The 16,515-nt window shown below is 40.9% G+C and overlaps 1 protein-coding gene across 1 annotated transcript in view; it reads left to right on the top strand.

Annotated features, from left to right (window-relative positions):
* The window catches only part of BRIP1 (BRCA1 interacting protein C-terminal helicase 1), a 227,098-nt gene that overhangs the window by 93,719 nt on the left and 116,864 nt on the right, over positions 1-16,515 (top strand). The window contains 3 exon segments of the mRNA XM_018556660.1: positions 678-832; positions 9,134-9,299; positions 13,395-13,535. Coding sequence (XP_018412162.1) covers positions 678-832; positions 9,134-9,299; positions 13,395-13,535 — 462 coding nt within the window.

Raw genomic sequence — 16,515 nt, 5'->3', positions numbered from 1 at the left:
CTGGGGGTTCTTACCGCACACTGATGGGGAGGACTGGGCCGGACTAAATGTGCGACATCGCCGGTTAGCTAGGGTGCCCGCAGAGCCACTGCAGATGTCCACGTCGCCCGGGTGGGGTCGACATGCAGCCTGGTGAGAGGAATTCTGCTTTGGGGACATGTATTCGCAGAACACATGTTCCCAAAGCAGAATACATGTCCCCAAAGCAGAATACTATTGTGCCTTAGGGACATGTGTTCAGTTCTGGTGACATCCGTATTTAGCCCTGGTGAGAAACTCCCCTAAAATCATCAGTCTGCGTTGTTTTATAAAAAAATGTCATGTCCCTTTATGAAAAAGTATCGGTAATTGGTATCAGCAAGTACATGAGGGACAGTACTTGTACTTGGTCTTAAAAAAGTGGTATTGGGACATCCCTAATACATATACTACAGAAACAGATGCTACAGTTAAAACTTAAAAAGTGTTCCTTTTAAAATATAATTAAAAAACATCCTCATAGGTATTTAATTATTTAAGTGCCTTGTAGTTTTACAGTTTTTATGGTATCTTTATGTTGATATAAATTTTATCCCTGTTTTTGCTTCTTCTAAGTTTAATTCCATGTTTTTCTGTTAATGTAGCTATTGTTTGCATAATAACAGAAAATGCTACTCTGTTTTTTTATTTTTCTGTAGGGTAATCTTGCTGCTGTGGTTGAGAAAGAAGAGAAGACAACAATGCTGAATGGCCAGGAAACTGTAGTGAAAGTGCCAGTACTGAGCTCGCCAACACAAATGGTTTTGAAAGGGTTGTTTGTGGTGTTAGATTACTTATTTCGCCATAACAACAGGTTAGTGTACAAGTGCATCTGTTGGGTTGAACAGGATGTCATAGTCATGCTGTCATGTGTGCCCACATTTTGTACTCCCTATTCTGTTCTGCTCCATAATTCTGTTATCGGTGCAGTGTTATTGTTGATTTATTTTATTTTTTGTTTAAAATTGCCCATTTAATAGCACATACAGTATGTTGAAATACATTCTGATTCTGGTGTCTATGGTCCACAAAAGACTTGAGCAATAATCTTTAGGCAACAGCTGTTGAAGAAATTAGCTGTTGACAAGTTTTAAAATTGGTCTGCTGGCTGACTATTGTAAAATTCAAGAGACCCCTTTTGTAGATAGTCTTTACAAGTAAACGTTTTCTATACTTCCTGGTTGGTATGAATCTCTGTTAAGAGACCTATGCATTAAAGATTAAATAAGCAGAATTAAGGCCTGTGTTGCTGGTCTGTGGGCATTTAAAGCATCTGTTTGAGATGCTTCTTAAAACTTTCAAAATTCACTGACAAGCTTTTTTTGCATTTCTATAGACTTGTATTGGAATGTGGAAACCAAATGACACAGGTCTTTAAATGGGCAAAAAAGAAAATCTAGGATACAAGAACAGCTTTATTAGGATAATATTTTAGCTTTATGATCAGATTTTGCTTTCCTCTGAGTGTGGTGCCCCACTGCAAGTATTGATACGTTTTGTACAAAGGTTCTTAGGACATGAATGCAGCAATGCTGAGTGTAGATGGGATTTCCTCTTAGACTGATGTGGTCATCGAGTAGTGTGTTTTGACAAGCACTATCAATAGGAGGAGGGTAATGCATAGCAGACCACACCCCTCTGAGGAAGCTCTGTTCTGGGGATCAGGGAGTACGCATAGTGTCTCCTGATATGATGCTGAAATTCCCCATTCCTTTGTGCAGTGGACAACATATTGTAACAGCCTACAGTCATCTGGTTGGATTGTGAACTTTTCATAAGTGCCACTTACACCGTAATAAAAGCAAACCAGGCAAATGTGCATCTGAATTGTTACCATTGCCACATGTACATTATGAGAAGAGCCTATATGTGTTGAAACCATATTTTTTACCAACATGGATGATATAGCACATCATTATGAAAATCTATGACTGAGGCTATCTATGTTGTTCATTATACCTGGCATTGACTGTGATAGTGGTTGCCTAATGCAGATACAAGTTTCCCGCATCCTATGAAATGCCGTGGTTTTATTTTTTTTGACGTATGCACAATTCATTATGTACTGGGACATATTGACATTGGCTGCTAATTAGAGGTGCATACAAATCAAAATTTTAAACCGAAAATAAAAAAAGTAAGGTTGAAAACGAAAATATTTTTTTTCTAACCTTTTAAAAAAATTTAAAATATTTATTTTGTATTTACTTCCAGAATAACTCTGGAGGTACATCACTGAATTCTATACGTAGGGATGACGGTCTGCGGAAGAGCGGACCCAGAGATTAATCTGTGGCTCCATCTGCTTGGCCAGGCACAATGAATGTGACCTAGTGCATGCAGAGTGCTCAGAGACTACAAGAAACTGAACCCTGGACAGATGGGCCACAAGCAAATGCTTGCCATCACCCTACCTGGATAATTGTGGGTGCCATTTAGGAACCTGAATCCATTTGGACTGAGGAAACATATATGCAATAGAATATCCATTACTCCATTATCCATTTCTACTTCCTTAGAATGTTCTCTTGACAAGGAGTGTTTGCACTCTGTGCTCTTAGGGATTACCATCAAGATGAGATCTGGATAACTCACTTGCTGCTGATCCACAGGAACCTGCTGGAAAGGAAAACATTAATTGCCGTCCAGAGCTTTGTGGCTTATAGTGTCAGCCAGGAAATGCTGGGGAGTTCAGCGCTGAATCCCTTTTTTTTTGGAGGTACCTCCATTAGCAGTGAGCAGTTCCTACACCTATGGGCAGACGCTACATCTATGGAAAAAACATAATTCAGTTGTTCATTGAACTAATACGGAGGTTCCTTGGATCTGAACGGCTCTCGAACTCCAAGATGCTGAAGACATTTTCCTCTTGATGGACTGTCACTGACCTTTAACCAAAGGGCTGTTGAAGTGATTTGCGCAAAGGAATCTATTATTAACACGATCACTGGATAGGGACATAATAGGAGCTGAAATAGGCTTGCCGGCTTCAGCCACAACCAAGAATCTCATATTTGGAATCATCCAGAACCAAAGCCACAGGGAATGTTTTCTCTTTCGTCTGAAGAACCCTGTTGGAAGACTCTTAGCGGCCAAGAAGTCCAGTGTCACCAGTTGAATTGATCCTGGCAACCTGAGACACCAAGGAGTTGTCCTGTCAACTTGGGATGCCAAGGGGTAGAATAGAGACATAGTCTACCTCAGCAAGCACTAGACCACTTGGCTTTCCCCCTTGGCAATCGCTTCTTATTTGATCAGAGCCTAACTTAGGATGGTTTCATGGACTGCCAGAGTATGAGCATGCTGAACTATCAGCAGGATGTCGCTGCAATAGCTGGCATGCTTGTTCACTCCAGAAGGATGTGACTAGATGTAATATTTGGAAAATGACCTAGGATTGTGGCAAGTCCAAAGGGCAGGTAAACAAACCAAAAAAGTGGAACTTTAGAATGGTAAGCAAGACATTCGATGAAGTACAGATGCGCAGGTATGTGAATACACATCTGCCAGGCACAGCATCCTAAAGCCTGTTGATGCCTTAAGTGATGAATATAGTGATTCCACATGCAATATTTGGATCCTGATCCATCTGTTTAAAGAGTTCAAACCAAGACTAGTCTTAAGCCTCCTAGTTGTCCCACTAGGAAAATTAGAGGAAAAACGCTTGATATCTTTGGACTGGAAAAGATTATGCGACACGTGTGTACTTATAACCTAAGGTTTTGCTTGAACCAAGGAACCTGATGGTAATGAATGGACTGAAAGATGAGAAGAAAAACCTGACAATGTTCGTCTTGAACTCTTAACAGGACCCATGAGCATATACTCTGAACAGTAAATGCTCAAACTTTTGTAAGCTCCCACAACCTGAGACCTACTGGGCAAGTTGGTCAGAGGTGTTGGAAATGCAACAGCATAAACTAATGTACTGATGTCTTTTGAGCTGTAGATGGTGCTGTAGTGGAATGCTGGTCCCTGTGTGGATGCTTATCTGTAATACACAAGAAGTTATTTTTCTGCACAATGTTATATCCATTCATATAATGGCCTAAGCAAGTAGAACTTAGTTCAGCATTCCTCAAGATCTCAGTGTTTCATCTGAACACATAACCAACAAGAGGTACCCTCAAGGACTTTTGCTTTTCTTGGGAGGGAGTAATCTTGGTTTGTTTCAAAGAAAGGAGGATTGTGAATTCTTCCATCCCTGTGACATTAGATATTTGTGTGTGTGTGTGTGTGTGTGTGTGTGTGTGTGGCGAGATCTGTACCAACTCAAGGCAATTGCAGTTTGGGATGAGCAATGCAGCATATCCATAGCAGCCTCACTATGAAGTCACTGCTGATGTCAATTTGTTCAGAACTACCATGCCCATGAGACCTTATTGCCAGCCAAAAGGTCAGTCTCTGTTCTTAGGCCAAGTATGGACTGCCCTGGCCAGTAAGTGCCATTACTGGGCTAGTAATTGATAGTTCATAAAGTACATCACCACTGTGTAAGGCATCAGACAGTTTATAAAGTAAGTGTAAGGGCCTGTTCACACGACGTCCGTTTTGTGTTCTGACCGGCTCCGTACGCTGCTGCACTCAAAATGCATCCCAATGTATCCCTATGTGTTTTATGGGCTCCAGTTCTCACGTGCGCAGTCCGTTCAGCTTACGACAGAAAAAATACTGCATGTCACATTTTGTCCGGTCCGGAAACGGCCTTGAAACGCAACGAAAACGCAACGCAATGCAGCTAAGAGGGGGAAAAAAAGAAAAAATTGTATTCTTACTCCACTTATTATGATGTCATCAACATTGACAAAAAATTAACTGTCAGCATCCGGACCGAAAACGCATCAAAAACACGTCAAAAACGCACTGCATCAGCAGCTTCACGTCTGCTGATCAGCACCTGATCAGGACCTGGGAAGGAGGTTAGGTAATTGACACATGATCCAACCTTACAAACACAGATGAAACTGAAGATAATGATGTGATTAAACAGCACATGTCAGATCCTGCCAGACACTAACAGCCATGCTGAAAACCTGGAAGCCACATACTCATGTGCTCAGAGTTATAGCATCACAAGCTCTGGACACTAACGCAATGCTGTATACATAGGACCATGAAAAGATTACTGAATAACAGGCAGGATAGGCCTGCAAGAAGCAACAATACCATACGTTACATTTAAACATTAACAATGCTTGGGGAACCACAGGTGACAGCAAAATACTCACATGAAAGGCACCCAAAGAGTTAAGGCTCAAGATTGAGGCTCTGTTCACGCCTAGGCGTATCGAATATGCGCGTGTGACGTGATATGCGTTTTTACCGCGATTCGCGTGTTTCCGAGGGCTACTTGGCTGTATCCCAATGGAAACGTGCGACAAAAACGCCGCAAAGAAGCTCATGTACCTTTTCAGGCGTAGGCCGCTTTGTAGCGTGTTTAAACGGGCTGAAATACGGCAAGGTGTGAACCATACCCATAGAAAACAATGGGATTTTCATGTTTGAGCGTTTTGTAGAGCATTCGTAGAGTGTTGAGCGCGCTACAAAACGTACAGGTGTGAACCAGGCCTTAAGCTGAGAGAGTTAGCAAACAAACATTTCTGTAAGATCTAGTAAGCTTTAGCAGCAGAGCACATGGCAGCAGCCGGCACTCAGCAAGCACCTGCAGGGTGAAGCACCACAAGCAGGCTAATGGATGTTTTTGAGGCAAATACCTGCAAGATTCAGCTAAGGCATAGCAGCGCCACAGAATCACATACTTCCCTGTAATGCACCTGTAAGGTTTAAGCACACATGGAGAACTGAATGGCTCTACAGACATAACAGGTATTCTGAAAGATTCAGCCAGAGCAAAGCAGCACTGCAAGGCCATAGGAAATAGTAGCACATGTATTTCTTAAACACATTGAAAGAAAATGGAGTGGATCCTACTTGACAGCTTGTCCATGCATGTGATCATCGCACTACAACCATAGTTTCTGAATGATGCAGCTGAGTCACGGTTCTTCTCTGGAGTCACAAGGTCAGGAGGTTAAGCAAGTATTCAACCCGCCGCCATGATGGAAGAAGCATCTGAACATGAAGAGACCATTTCCTCCACCCCAACTCAAAGGCTATGGGGAAGGCTTCCCTATTAAGATTGCATTTAGCCACCTGAACAAAGGGAACTTCTCAATAGGAGAGGCTGAACCTGTGCGGCAGGCCAGAAGAAACCAGCAAGGTGAGGGCAAACACTCAAACATATTCTTAGTATAACCGGCTTGAGCAGTGAGGACAGAAAAAAGAATGGTGGCCTTGGGAGGCGGGCTTTAATTTATAGTATAACTGGTCCTGTGATTGAGCTGGGGGCGGAGCCATACCCATTGTATGCTGCCATGTAGGGTGTCAGGAAATATATATATATATATATATATACATACATACATACATACATACATACATACATACATATATATATTTTTTTACTTTACTTCTGCGGCCTACAGTGAAATATCAGGGGCCTATACAGACCCCTGATATTTCCCTTTTAAAATAGGTTAAAGAGATTGAAGACACAGAGACCACAATCTCTTTTTCTGCAGCCCCTGTTATAAATGAACAGGAATCCTCTATACCGTGTGTTCCTGTTCATTCATAGATTGTGCATATAGTATGAGTTACTATGTGCACAATCATGAATGAACTGGAAGTGATGTAGAGCACTTCCTAATTTATTCATTACTGGCACATAGCAACTCATACTATGTCCAATTATTGTCAAACAGTCAGCGATCAGCTGACTGCTTGTGCTCCGCTCTCCATCCTGACTCGCAGGAGGGTGAGCCGGCAGTGCCGCACTGCTCTGCCTCCTTTGACAGTTTCTCTCTTCCCTGCTGGATGCTGGGCTGTGTCAGAGGGGACACAGAGCAGCGCACAGCGCTGGAGGAGAGAAACTGGATGCACTGCACTTTCGCCATTTTGCAAAAAGTGCCATTTTCGGTCGATATGTTTCGGCGCATCCCTACTGCTAAGGTTTCTGGCTAAATTGCAGTCAGGAACAGGATTTGAATTTCATTCGGATTAATTGATATGCACAATCTGGAACGAAGAAGAACATAATTTTTGGCATTTGGCTGGAATCAATGAATTCTATCTCGCAATAAATACATTATTAAATTTGTTATTGTTAAAGGAGGCCTCCTTTGTAGACATACGATAAATACAGCAAATTTCATTAAGAAGGACTTCTTTTCCACCAGGAGGAAGGGATAATTAGATATAATAGGACTTATAGGGAGAAAAATAATCATGTTTACATTTCAAAATATTTGTATCGTGCAGGAGTATGAGTTTTTAATGTTTTTAAAGTTCAGGTGCCTATGGGTAAATTGGTGTTGTGGAATTGCATTTATATGAATTAGAGTATTTTTTGCATTGAATATTTGGTGCAAATATTTATCCCTGTTTGGATATACTTCACATATGAGGGATTATTTTGGAATGCTGTGAATGTATGTGTACTGCTTACCCAACGTCCTCTAGGGGTAATTCACCATTGGTAAATTAACTTGTTACGGGGAGTGTGGGGAGAAAATGGAGTGAGTGCGGTTTGTTCATATGTCAGCGTTTCACTAAATATAACCTCTGTTTTTGTTGAGTTTTAAACTATATGTTGCTCAGTTTTCTTCCACATTTACAACATACTGAACACATCTGAAGTAATCACAACTAAACAGAAGATGCAACCAAGCTAAATAACCTAGCTCCCCAACTACACTGTGATGTGTGCCAGATATATAATAACTGTGCAACACATTCCACATTTAACTGCAGCAGAACATAAAAAAGCAAGCATTGCAGCTATCGAATGAAACTAAATCTTTCAGTCCAAAGAAAATGGTAAAGGGCTTGCGAGTTCTGAGAGACCAAATACATCAACGCCCTTTTTGGTGATTGCATACATTTAACAGTGATCAACATACAATGTTTTGTTGCAAAAACACTGGGGTTTTATTAAAGTTTCAGGTGGAAACCCCTTTAGTCAGTTCTTTGACCTGCAGGCAGTCCCCAGTTTTCTGTTTCATAAGTCTGTTAGCATTTTATTTTTGGGTGCCCACCCCTCAGGATGAGAAAGAAAATAGGATTTGTATGCTCAACTTGAAATCCTTTTTGTGGAATCCATAGAGATCCCACCCCTCTGTGGTTTTGTTATTTTGTTCCTGGTACTGCTTTGCTAAAAAAAAACAAGCCATGCAGGTAGCAGAAACGGTAGTCCTAAGCTACCTACAGTTTTTCTGTTTGCCCTTTTCCATTCCTTCTGTAGTCAGCAGTATAAACCAAAGGTTAAAGACTTCTGTGTTTCTCAATAGACTAAAAAAAAAAAGGATTTTACAGTGTGTACAAATTCCTATTATTTGGGCCCCTTGGGATTACCTTTTTTCTGTGCTCTAATTTGCACTCTCACCACTCAAAAATGTGTCATTCAGTGGGGTTCTAACTGCCTGCTGCACCATCAGCCATGCCTCCTTTAGACCATTCGCCAAGAAAATACCTGGAGCATAGCAACTGTCTAATAAGGGTAGCTTAGAGTCTAACAAATGTCACTGAAAGAGAGCTGAGCATGTTAATTTATTTTATAAACTGAGGATAACCTTTAGAGATTTTTCTGTAAAATTTGGTAAAATTAAATGTAATAAAAGCAGTTGTTTTGGGCATTTTTATTAATAGGCCCTATAGCCTTCAAGAGCAAAGTGAGACAATATATTTTGTATAATGTCTCCCTGCCCTATCTCTTATCAATGGAAAAGTTTACCCATTTTTAGCTAAATGGAAAAATCCATTCATTTGATTGGTAGCTCCAATTAGTGATGTGCAGCGCTGAAAAGTGTGGTTTTCATTGTTTTATCAGGAAAAAATATCTGCCTAATCCCTGGGGTGTAATTGTGCCATACTCCCTAACAGTTATGTAGCAGTTTAATACACCTATTGTATGTAATTGCCGAACTGTGTGGGTTTTGAAGAATTAAACCCACCTTACCTCCGTACCAAAATTGTTAGCCACTGCAGAAGATTTTTAAATTGTTGGTGTGGGCATTTCTTTCTGTCAGTTGAAGTAATCATATACTTATTTCTTTAGATTTGCAGAAGATTACAGAATTGCTCTGCAGCAGTCTTACATATGGACAAACAAACAAGATGTTGCTGATGAAAATGGATTCTTTGCAAGACAAAATTATCGCAGACGTGTTCGTCAAAAGACCTTGGTTTATACACTGAATTTTTGGTGTTTAAACCCTGCCGTGGTAACTTGCACTCAGTTTCTTCTAATACCTCAAACTGTCTACCTATACTGTTTTTTTTACTTTTTGCAAATTAAAAAAAAGAATATATAGTGATTCCAAAATAAAATAAATAATAAAGTGTTTAAGAAAGTGGATACTAACGGAAAAGCAATGCATGACAAATTCTGCTCAGAGCTCTAGCATGGCATTTACAGCCTAGACAAAATTACATTGTATATGGATGCCATGTGAACTGTGGTGATTTGACTGCAAAATTAGAGAGATGCCTGGTTTGGCAACGAGTCATATTTACTGGAAACTGCTGCCCTGAGGCACTGAGCTACCTATGTGTGAGAATTAAGTATTCAAGCTCAGCTGCAAGATTAAGAAAATGGAGGATTGCCTTAAATTGCATCTAAACCCCAAAACAAAAATGTTATATAGTGCAGGTTAGCAATCCTTCAGTGTGGGGGCTGCATTTAGTTTATTTTTCAGGCTAAGAACATTTTTAGCAAGCACAGAAAATACCAGTTGACATTGCCAGAAACGCAGTGTCCTTGTCAGTTTCTTTAAGCTGAAAAGAAGACACAAACTTCCTTATCTTTTTTGTGCTCGCTACTAGATCCATCAATCCACCATGTAAAGGGACACATGTTTGAAGTTTAGCTTGTGTGAAACCTATGGCTCCCTCTATAAATACAAAGGAGAAATGAATGTAGAAGGGACAGAAATTGTGTTAATTGCTGAATCACTATGCCAAATAAAGGGAAATATAATACAGCTAAGGACTGGTATACTGCAATATATAAAATTTTAGTTTTTGGGTTTAGATACACTTTGAGGTAAAGCATTTCCTTGGCATTAGGAGAGTATCTTAGCTCTGACCTAAAAAACGTAAAACTGTTATTTCTTGCTCTTATAGTACAGAACACAGGCAGATTCAGAAACGACTGGGTTATTTGCAGGTATCATCAGGTATGTGGTCACTGGCCAGAGCTGTAGGATCCCATATAACCCCTCCCACTGCAAGAAATCCTCAGTTTTTTGCTACATAGTTAGTCAGGTTGAAAAAAAGACAATCGAGTTCAACCTATAGAGAAAAAGAGAAGAAAAGGCTAAACAGAACGCTATGCCCACAGCTACCCCTTGTTGATCCAGAGGAAGGCAAAAAAAACCCCCTACCCTATAAAACATGGTTCTATGTGCTCCAACAGGGGAAAAAAAATCCTTCCTGATCCTATAAGGCAATCGGATATTCCCTGGATCAACAATCTCTGATGCTTAATATACCTATAAGAACTCCATATCCAGTAATATTCTGTGCATTTAATAATACATCCAGATGTTTTTTAAAACAATTAACTGAGCTAGCTAGAACTAGCTCCTGGGGAAGTCTATACCACATTTTCACAGCTCTAACTGTGAAGAATCCTTTCCGTATTTAAAGGTTAAACCTCTTTTCCTCCAGATGCAAAGAGTGCCCCTTGTCCTTTTGCAGTGACCTTAAAGTGAATAATTTTGCACCAAGCTCACTATATGGACCATTTATGTATTTATACATTGTCATTGATCATGCTAGTGTCCTTAGGTGATGCATGCCTCCTCTCTACCAAGGTAGCTGTTTCTAATTTTTCTTACCTTGTTTTCTGTGATTCTTCAAGTGCTCCTGGCTGCGTTTAGCCACGGCAATGACTCCGACAATCTGGATTGGTGACCCATGGAATTAGCTTTGGGCACCAGCCTGGGCAGGAAGACTTTGTCAGTTGGCAGCGACCAGATCCTAGGGGAATGAACCCTAATCCCCGAGGTGTTTCAGGAGATTTGCTGCCGTTGCAGGATATCAATCAAAGATCTCCTGGCATCCACATTCAGCTGCAAGCTGGGCATGCTTGGGTCCAGGGACCTGAGAGTCTTCATGGTGGTTGCTATGGTGGCTCCATGGGATCAGTTTTCCCTGATCTATATATTTCCTCCTTGAAGATCCTTCCTTGTCTTCTTTGCAGAATGGAGACAGAAAGTATTTCAGTTGTCCAGATGACCCCCAACTGGCCCAAAAGAGTGTGGTACTTGGATGTCCTTCACATGTTGGTGGACTCCCCATGGCTGCTTCCAGACCATCCGGACCTCCTGTATTAAGGCCCAGTGTTCCATCCTGCTTCTCATTCGCTAGCTCTCACAACATGGCTGTTAAAGCCCAGATCATGAGGGAAAGGGGGCTGTCATATTCTGTTAAGGATTTTTCTTTAGGGGGATCGCTCATGTTGCTCCTCCTAGACATCCTCCAGTGACTCCTTGGGATCTCGATCTGGTCCTTTCACCCCTTCAGCGTGCTCCCTTTAGCCTATCAAGGATATTTGTAAGTGCAAAGTAGTTTTCCTGGTCGCTATTATTTCCTCTAGGAGATTTTGGGCCTCTGTCATATAAAGTACTTTTTTTGTTCTCCAACAGAAAAAGGGGGTCTTTAAACCAAGGGATTCCTTTTTGCCTAAGATCCTCTTTTCATCTTTGTTCTTCCCTTTTTGTCCTGCTTCTAAGCATCTTAGGGAAGTGTTGTGCCATTGTTTGGATGTGGTTCATGCTGTACATGTAGATCTTGCTGCGGGGGCTCCCTGTCTCTCATTCCACCATTTCTCGGTGGTTCGAAAACAATATTCTGCAGACTTACTATGAAAATGGTAGGGCACATTCTACTAGATCTGTCAGTGCCTCTTGGGAATTTTGCCATTAAGCAAAAGCATGGCAAATGTGCTAGGCTGCCACCTGGTTTTCTGTTGATAGGTTCTTACAGGTGGATGTTTGGGCATCTGCTTGTTTTGGCCATAAGGTGCTGCAGGCTGCTATCTGAGTTTGGGTTTGCCCTTTGTTCTGTTATATGGCCCTATTGGCAGTTGTTTTGCTGTGTGGCCTACCCCTCTGTTCTGTTGGTTTGGAACGTCCAAGTTGACTTTGAATCTGCCTGCGCCATGTACTGTACTAAAAGAATAGGATTTTTGACTTACCAGTAAAACCCTTTTCTTAGAGTACAGTACAGAACACATGACCCTCCCCTCTATATCCTTTACTGCTTGAAATATAACTGAGGGTTTACTGGAGTGGGTGGGAATATATGGGGTCCTACAGCACAGCTTTGGCCCATGACCTGATGATACCTGCATATTACTTAAGGTGCCCATACACTGTGCGATTATCGCACGATAGTCGTGGGAAATCCCGCGATCGTACGATAATCGCAAAGTGTATGGAAGACGTGCGACCGTTTCTACTGTACGGTCGCACGTCTTTTGTCTAAGGAGCATGCTAGAAAACCAGCCGAGAATCGTACGATTTTCGGCTGGTTTTTAGCATGATCGTAAGATCAATCCCGCACGGGCCGGTGTGCGCACGCGCACACTGCCCGTTCAGCATTGCGGTCATCGGAAGCCCGCCCCTTTACAACCATCGCAAGACTAAGATCTTGCGATGGTTGTAAAGTGTATGGCCACCTTTAGTTGTATCTGAATCTGCCTGTGTCCTGTACTGTACTCCAAGGAACAGATTTTACTGGTGGCTTTTTGTGGAGAAATTGAACCAGTGCCTTTTTTGTGGGGCTTTAGAGGTTTAGCATCTTGAAGGCTTACCAAAGCTGCTGTAAAGCTAAACATATTATGGTTCCCTTGTTTGTGATTGCCTGTCCATTTAGTTCATGAATAAATTGACTGAGGCAGTAAAATAAGTTATCTCTGTCTTGCCTAAGCCCTTTTTTAAACAGTTCTCTTATTAACTCTTGTTGTAATGTGGAAGTGTAGGAAGTTTTTTTAAAATTATTATTATTATATACAGTTCTTCATTGCACTGTGGTTACATTTATATTAGTCTATATGTTTAATTGTTTTTTTTATAGGTATTAATTGTGAAGTGTTTTGAAAATTAACCTGCAGAGTAATTAGTTGCAGTAAATCAATAGTAAACACAATTTAAAGGCTATTGGTGTGAGCTGTCCTGTAGTTGATTTCCTGCCTCACTGCTTATGCTGCCTCATGGCAACACATCTACAAATCAGTAACATGCATATGTTTTTGTCTGCAATGTTAAATGTTGCATGTAATAATATAAAAACCCATTCCTCTGTCTTGTTAGGCTTTTTCCGATTTAAGTGGTAATGTTCGCACAATTGTCCTGACATCAGGCACCTTATCTCCAATGGGATCATTTTCCTCTGAACTAGGCGTGAAGTTTGCTATCCAGCTGGAGGCAAATCATGTTATTCATAAATCCCAGGTGAGCTATTTTCTTTACACCTTACCTTTGTCAGTACTTTAGTCTGTGCACAAGGATGTTGCTGCACAATAAAAGAATGTAAGGACGGAAGCTGCCTGGAAGGTACATAAGTGTTAATGCAAACTTGGCTTTTAGAAGACTCGGTGTAGAACTAAATGAGCTTGTATCAGGAAAATTGTTTGTTGCCATGAGATTTGTACATCTTTTTTTTTTATGGAAAAAAATGCTGTGTATACCAATGTTGAGTAGGTTTAAAACCAAACTGTTTTAACCACTGAAAGACGTTTACACCCCTTCCTGGCCAGGCCATTTTTCAGTTTTCAGCGCTGTGGTACTTTGACTGACATTTATTCAGTCATGCAACGCTGTACTGAAATACATTTTATACCATTTTTTGAGGACACATAGAGCTTTTGTGTGGTGTTATTTAATCACAACTGAGATTTTAGAAAGAAAAACATTTTTTTTACATTGTTATAGTATATTTATTATTACCCAATGTTTTGGCAAACTATAAAAGACGTGGTAACGTTGGTTGAATAGACACCAAACATGTCAAGCCTTAAAATTGCATTCACCCCAAAATCGCAAAAAGCTACCATACCCAAAATTGGCCATAGGCGATGCTTTAAAAGCTTTTACCGCTTATCAGTTTAGTGTTATCAGTGAATAATGGCCACTGAAATTGTTGTTCACGCTCTTACGTTCGCCGTGATATATAACATGTGCGGAGTAATGGGCGCAATTGTTGTTTTTAGACGTATGCACACTCGACGCATGTGGGGATTTTAAAATCTTTTTTTTTTTTATTTGAATTCTTTTTATGTGTGACTTTAATCTTTTTTTTTCTGCAACTATAATTTTTTAAAACTCTTTTTCACTTAACTTTATTGTTATCGCATAGGGCGCTAAAAATCCCCCTATGTGATAGCATAGAGGGGGTGATAGGTCCTCTTTGTGGAGACATCAGGCGTCTTTAAGACCCCTAATGTCATCTAGGGACCCCCAAAGGATCTGATGAAGCATAGGTCTGCTTCATCAGCTTCTCTCCAGCTTCTGAAGCCGGAGAGTGACAACAAAATGCGGAAGTGATGTAATATACATAACTTCCTGCATTCTGACACCAGAGGTAGATCGTGTACTGATGTCCCTCTGATCCCCTGTCACAAAGCTACTCGTCCTGGTCCCGCACCGGGCACAGCAGAGCTCAGGACCAGCGCTGCAGATGGGGGGTTCGTCCGCTCCACTTCCTCCGGTCCGTCGGCTCCTCTTCCCCCGGTCCGACGCTCCCCCGGTTTGGCCGCTTCTCCTCTGCCCCGCCCCCCTGCCTCCTCTTCATCTGCAGGCTGGGAGCCATACCCAGCCTGCTATTGGATATTGTAAAATGCAATAGCCAATAGCAGGCTAGCTATTGCACCCGCCCACTGTCTGATATCAATCAGCATGGGAGGACCTGATAGAGAGCTTTCTCCTTCAGGCCCCTCCTCTGCTGATTTTGGCTGGCAATTCAGGATGGCCGAGCGGTATAGTGATCGGAGTCGCTGTCATCCTGTGAGTTTTTGGATGACTCTCACTCTGTAGTTAATTTCTTTTTCTATTTCAAAAGGGAAATGTCAGGGGTCTATTTAGACTTTCACCGTAGCCCCCCCAAAAGTAAAAAAATAAAATAATTAAAAAATAAATAGAAAATGTAATAAAAAAATAAAAATGTGTACAAAAAAAACTAATAAAAAAAAGCACAACCCCTCCCTCCCCCCACATAACATACACATATTGTGGTGCACACCATGCACATGCGCTGCAGTGCGTTGTTAGAACGCATTGCAGTGCATGATCTTTTTAATTTATTTTTTTCTTTTTAAAAAAAACCATTAAATTAACTGTGGCAGCGCATGGCAAAGCTTTGTGACGCATTGTGATACCTTGTGTTGCAATTAAATAAATAAAAGTTTTATCTTAGATTTAGTCAGAAAATATTTTTTTTTGTTCACGGATACTGCTTTTGGTGTGTTTTAACAATTGAATTGTGTATTTTTATCGGTTTAATATTAATTTGAGAAACATTTGCGCAATTATCGCAGGGCCTACAAATTTAGTATCACCATCTTTTTATTCTACCGGGCCTGCGCTTTCAGAAAATATATGGTTTGGGGGGTCTTTTACAAACGCTAGCAACCCAGCAGTTGAAAATCAAATCAATAGGAAAATATTGCAGAAAATTCAAAAATGGCTTGGCCAGCTGATTTGAAAAATGTTCCGGAGGGCTTGGCAGCGAAAGGGTTAAAATAAAAAAAATACATTAAAAAAAGTGTTTAAAAAAATTAAATTAAAAGACAAATTTTTTTTTTCAAAAGGAGAATTATGAGGCGAGTGATTTGCACTCAGCCTCATAATCTGACCTGACCTGTGACAATGAAACTGTCACAGGTCGGCTCAGTAGATCGGGAAGTGAGCGAACACATAATTGTCGGGATCCGTTCCGGCTGCGGCGTCTCAGTATACCGCGAGCTAAAGCTCGCGGTATACTAAGCTTTGGGTGACGGGAGGACGCTAGTTTGTGGAGAACTTAGGAGAACTATGGGGAAAAGCCCTAACCTCATAGTTCTCCTTTAAATACAGTGGGGCAAAAAAGTATTTAGTCAGCCACCAATTGTGCAAGTTCTCCCACTTAAAAAGATGAGAGAGGCCTGTAATTGGCATCATAGGTAGACCTCAACTATGAGAGACAAAATGAGAAAACAAATCCAGACAAATCACATTGGCTGATTTGGAACCAATTTATTTGCAAATTATGGTGGAAAATAAGTATTTGGTCAATATCAAAAGGTCATCTCAATACTTTGTTATATATCCTTTGTTGGCAATGACAGAGGTCAAACGTGTCCTGTACGTCTTCACAAGGTTGGCACACACTGTTGCTGGTATGTTGGCCCATTCCTCCATGCAGATCTCCTCTAGAGCAGTGATGTTTTGGGGCTGT

This window comes from Nanorana parkeri, unplaced genomic scaffold (genome assembly GCF_000935625.1).
Source record: "Nanorana parkeri isolate BGI_ZX_2015 unplaced genomic scaffold, ASM93562v1 scaffold245, whole genome shotgun sequence".
Lineage (NCBI taxonomy): Eukaryota > Metazoa > Chordata > Amphibia > Anura > Dicroglossidae > Nanorana > Nanorana parkeri.
This window is presented reverse-complemented; position numbering and strand designations above follow the sequence as displayed.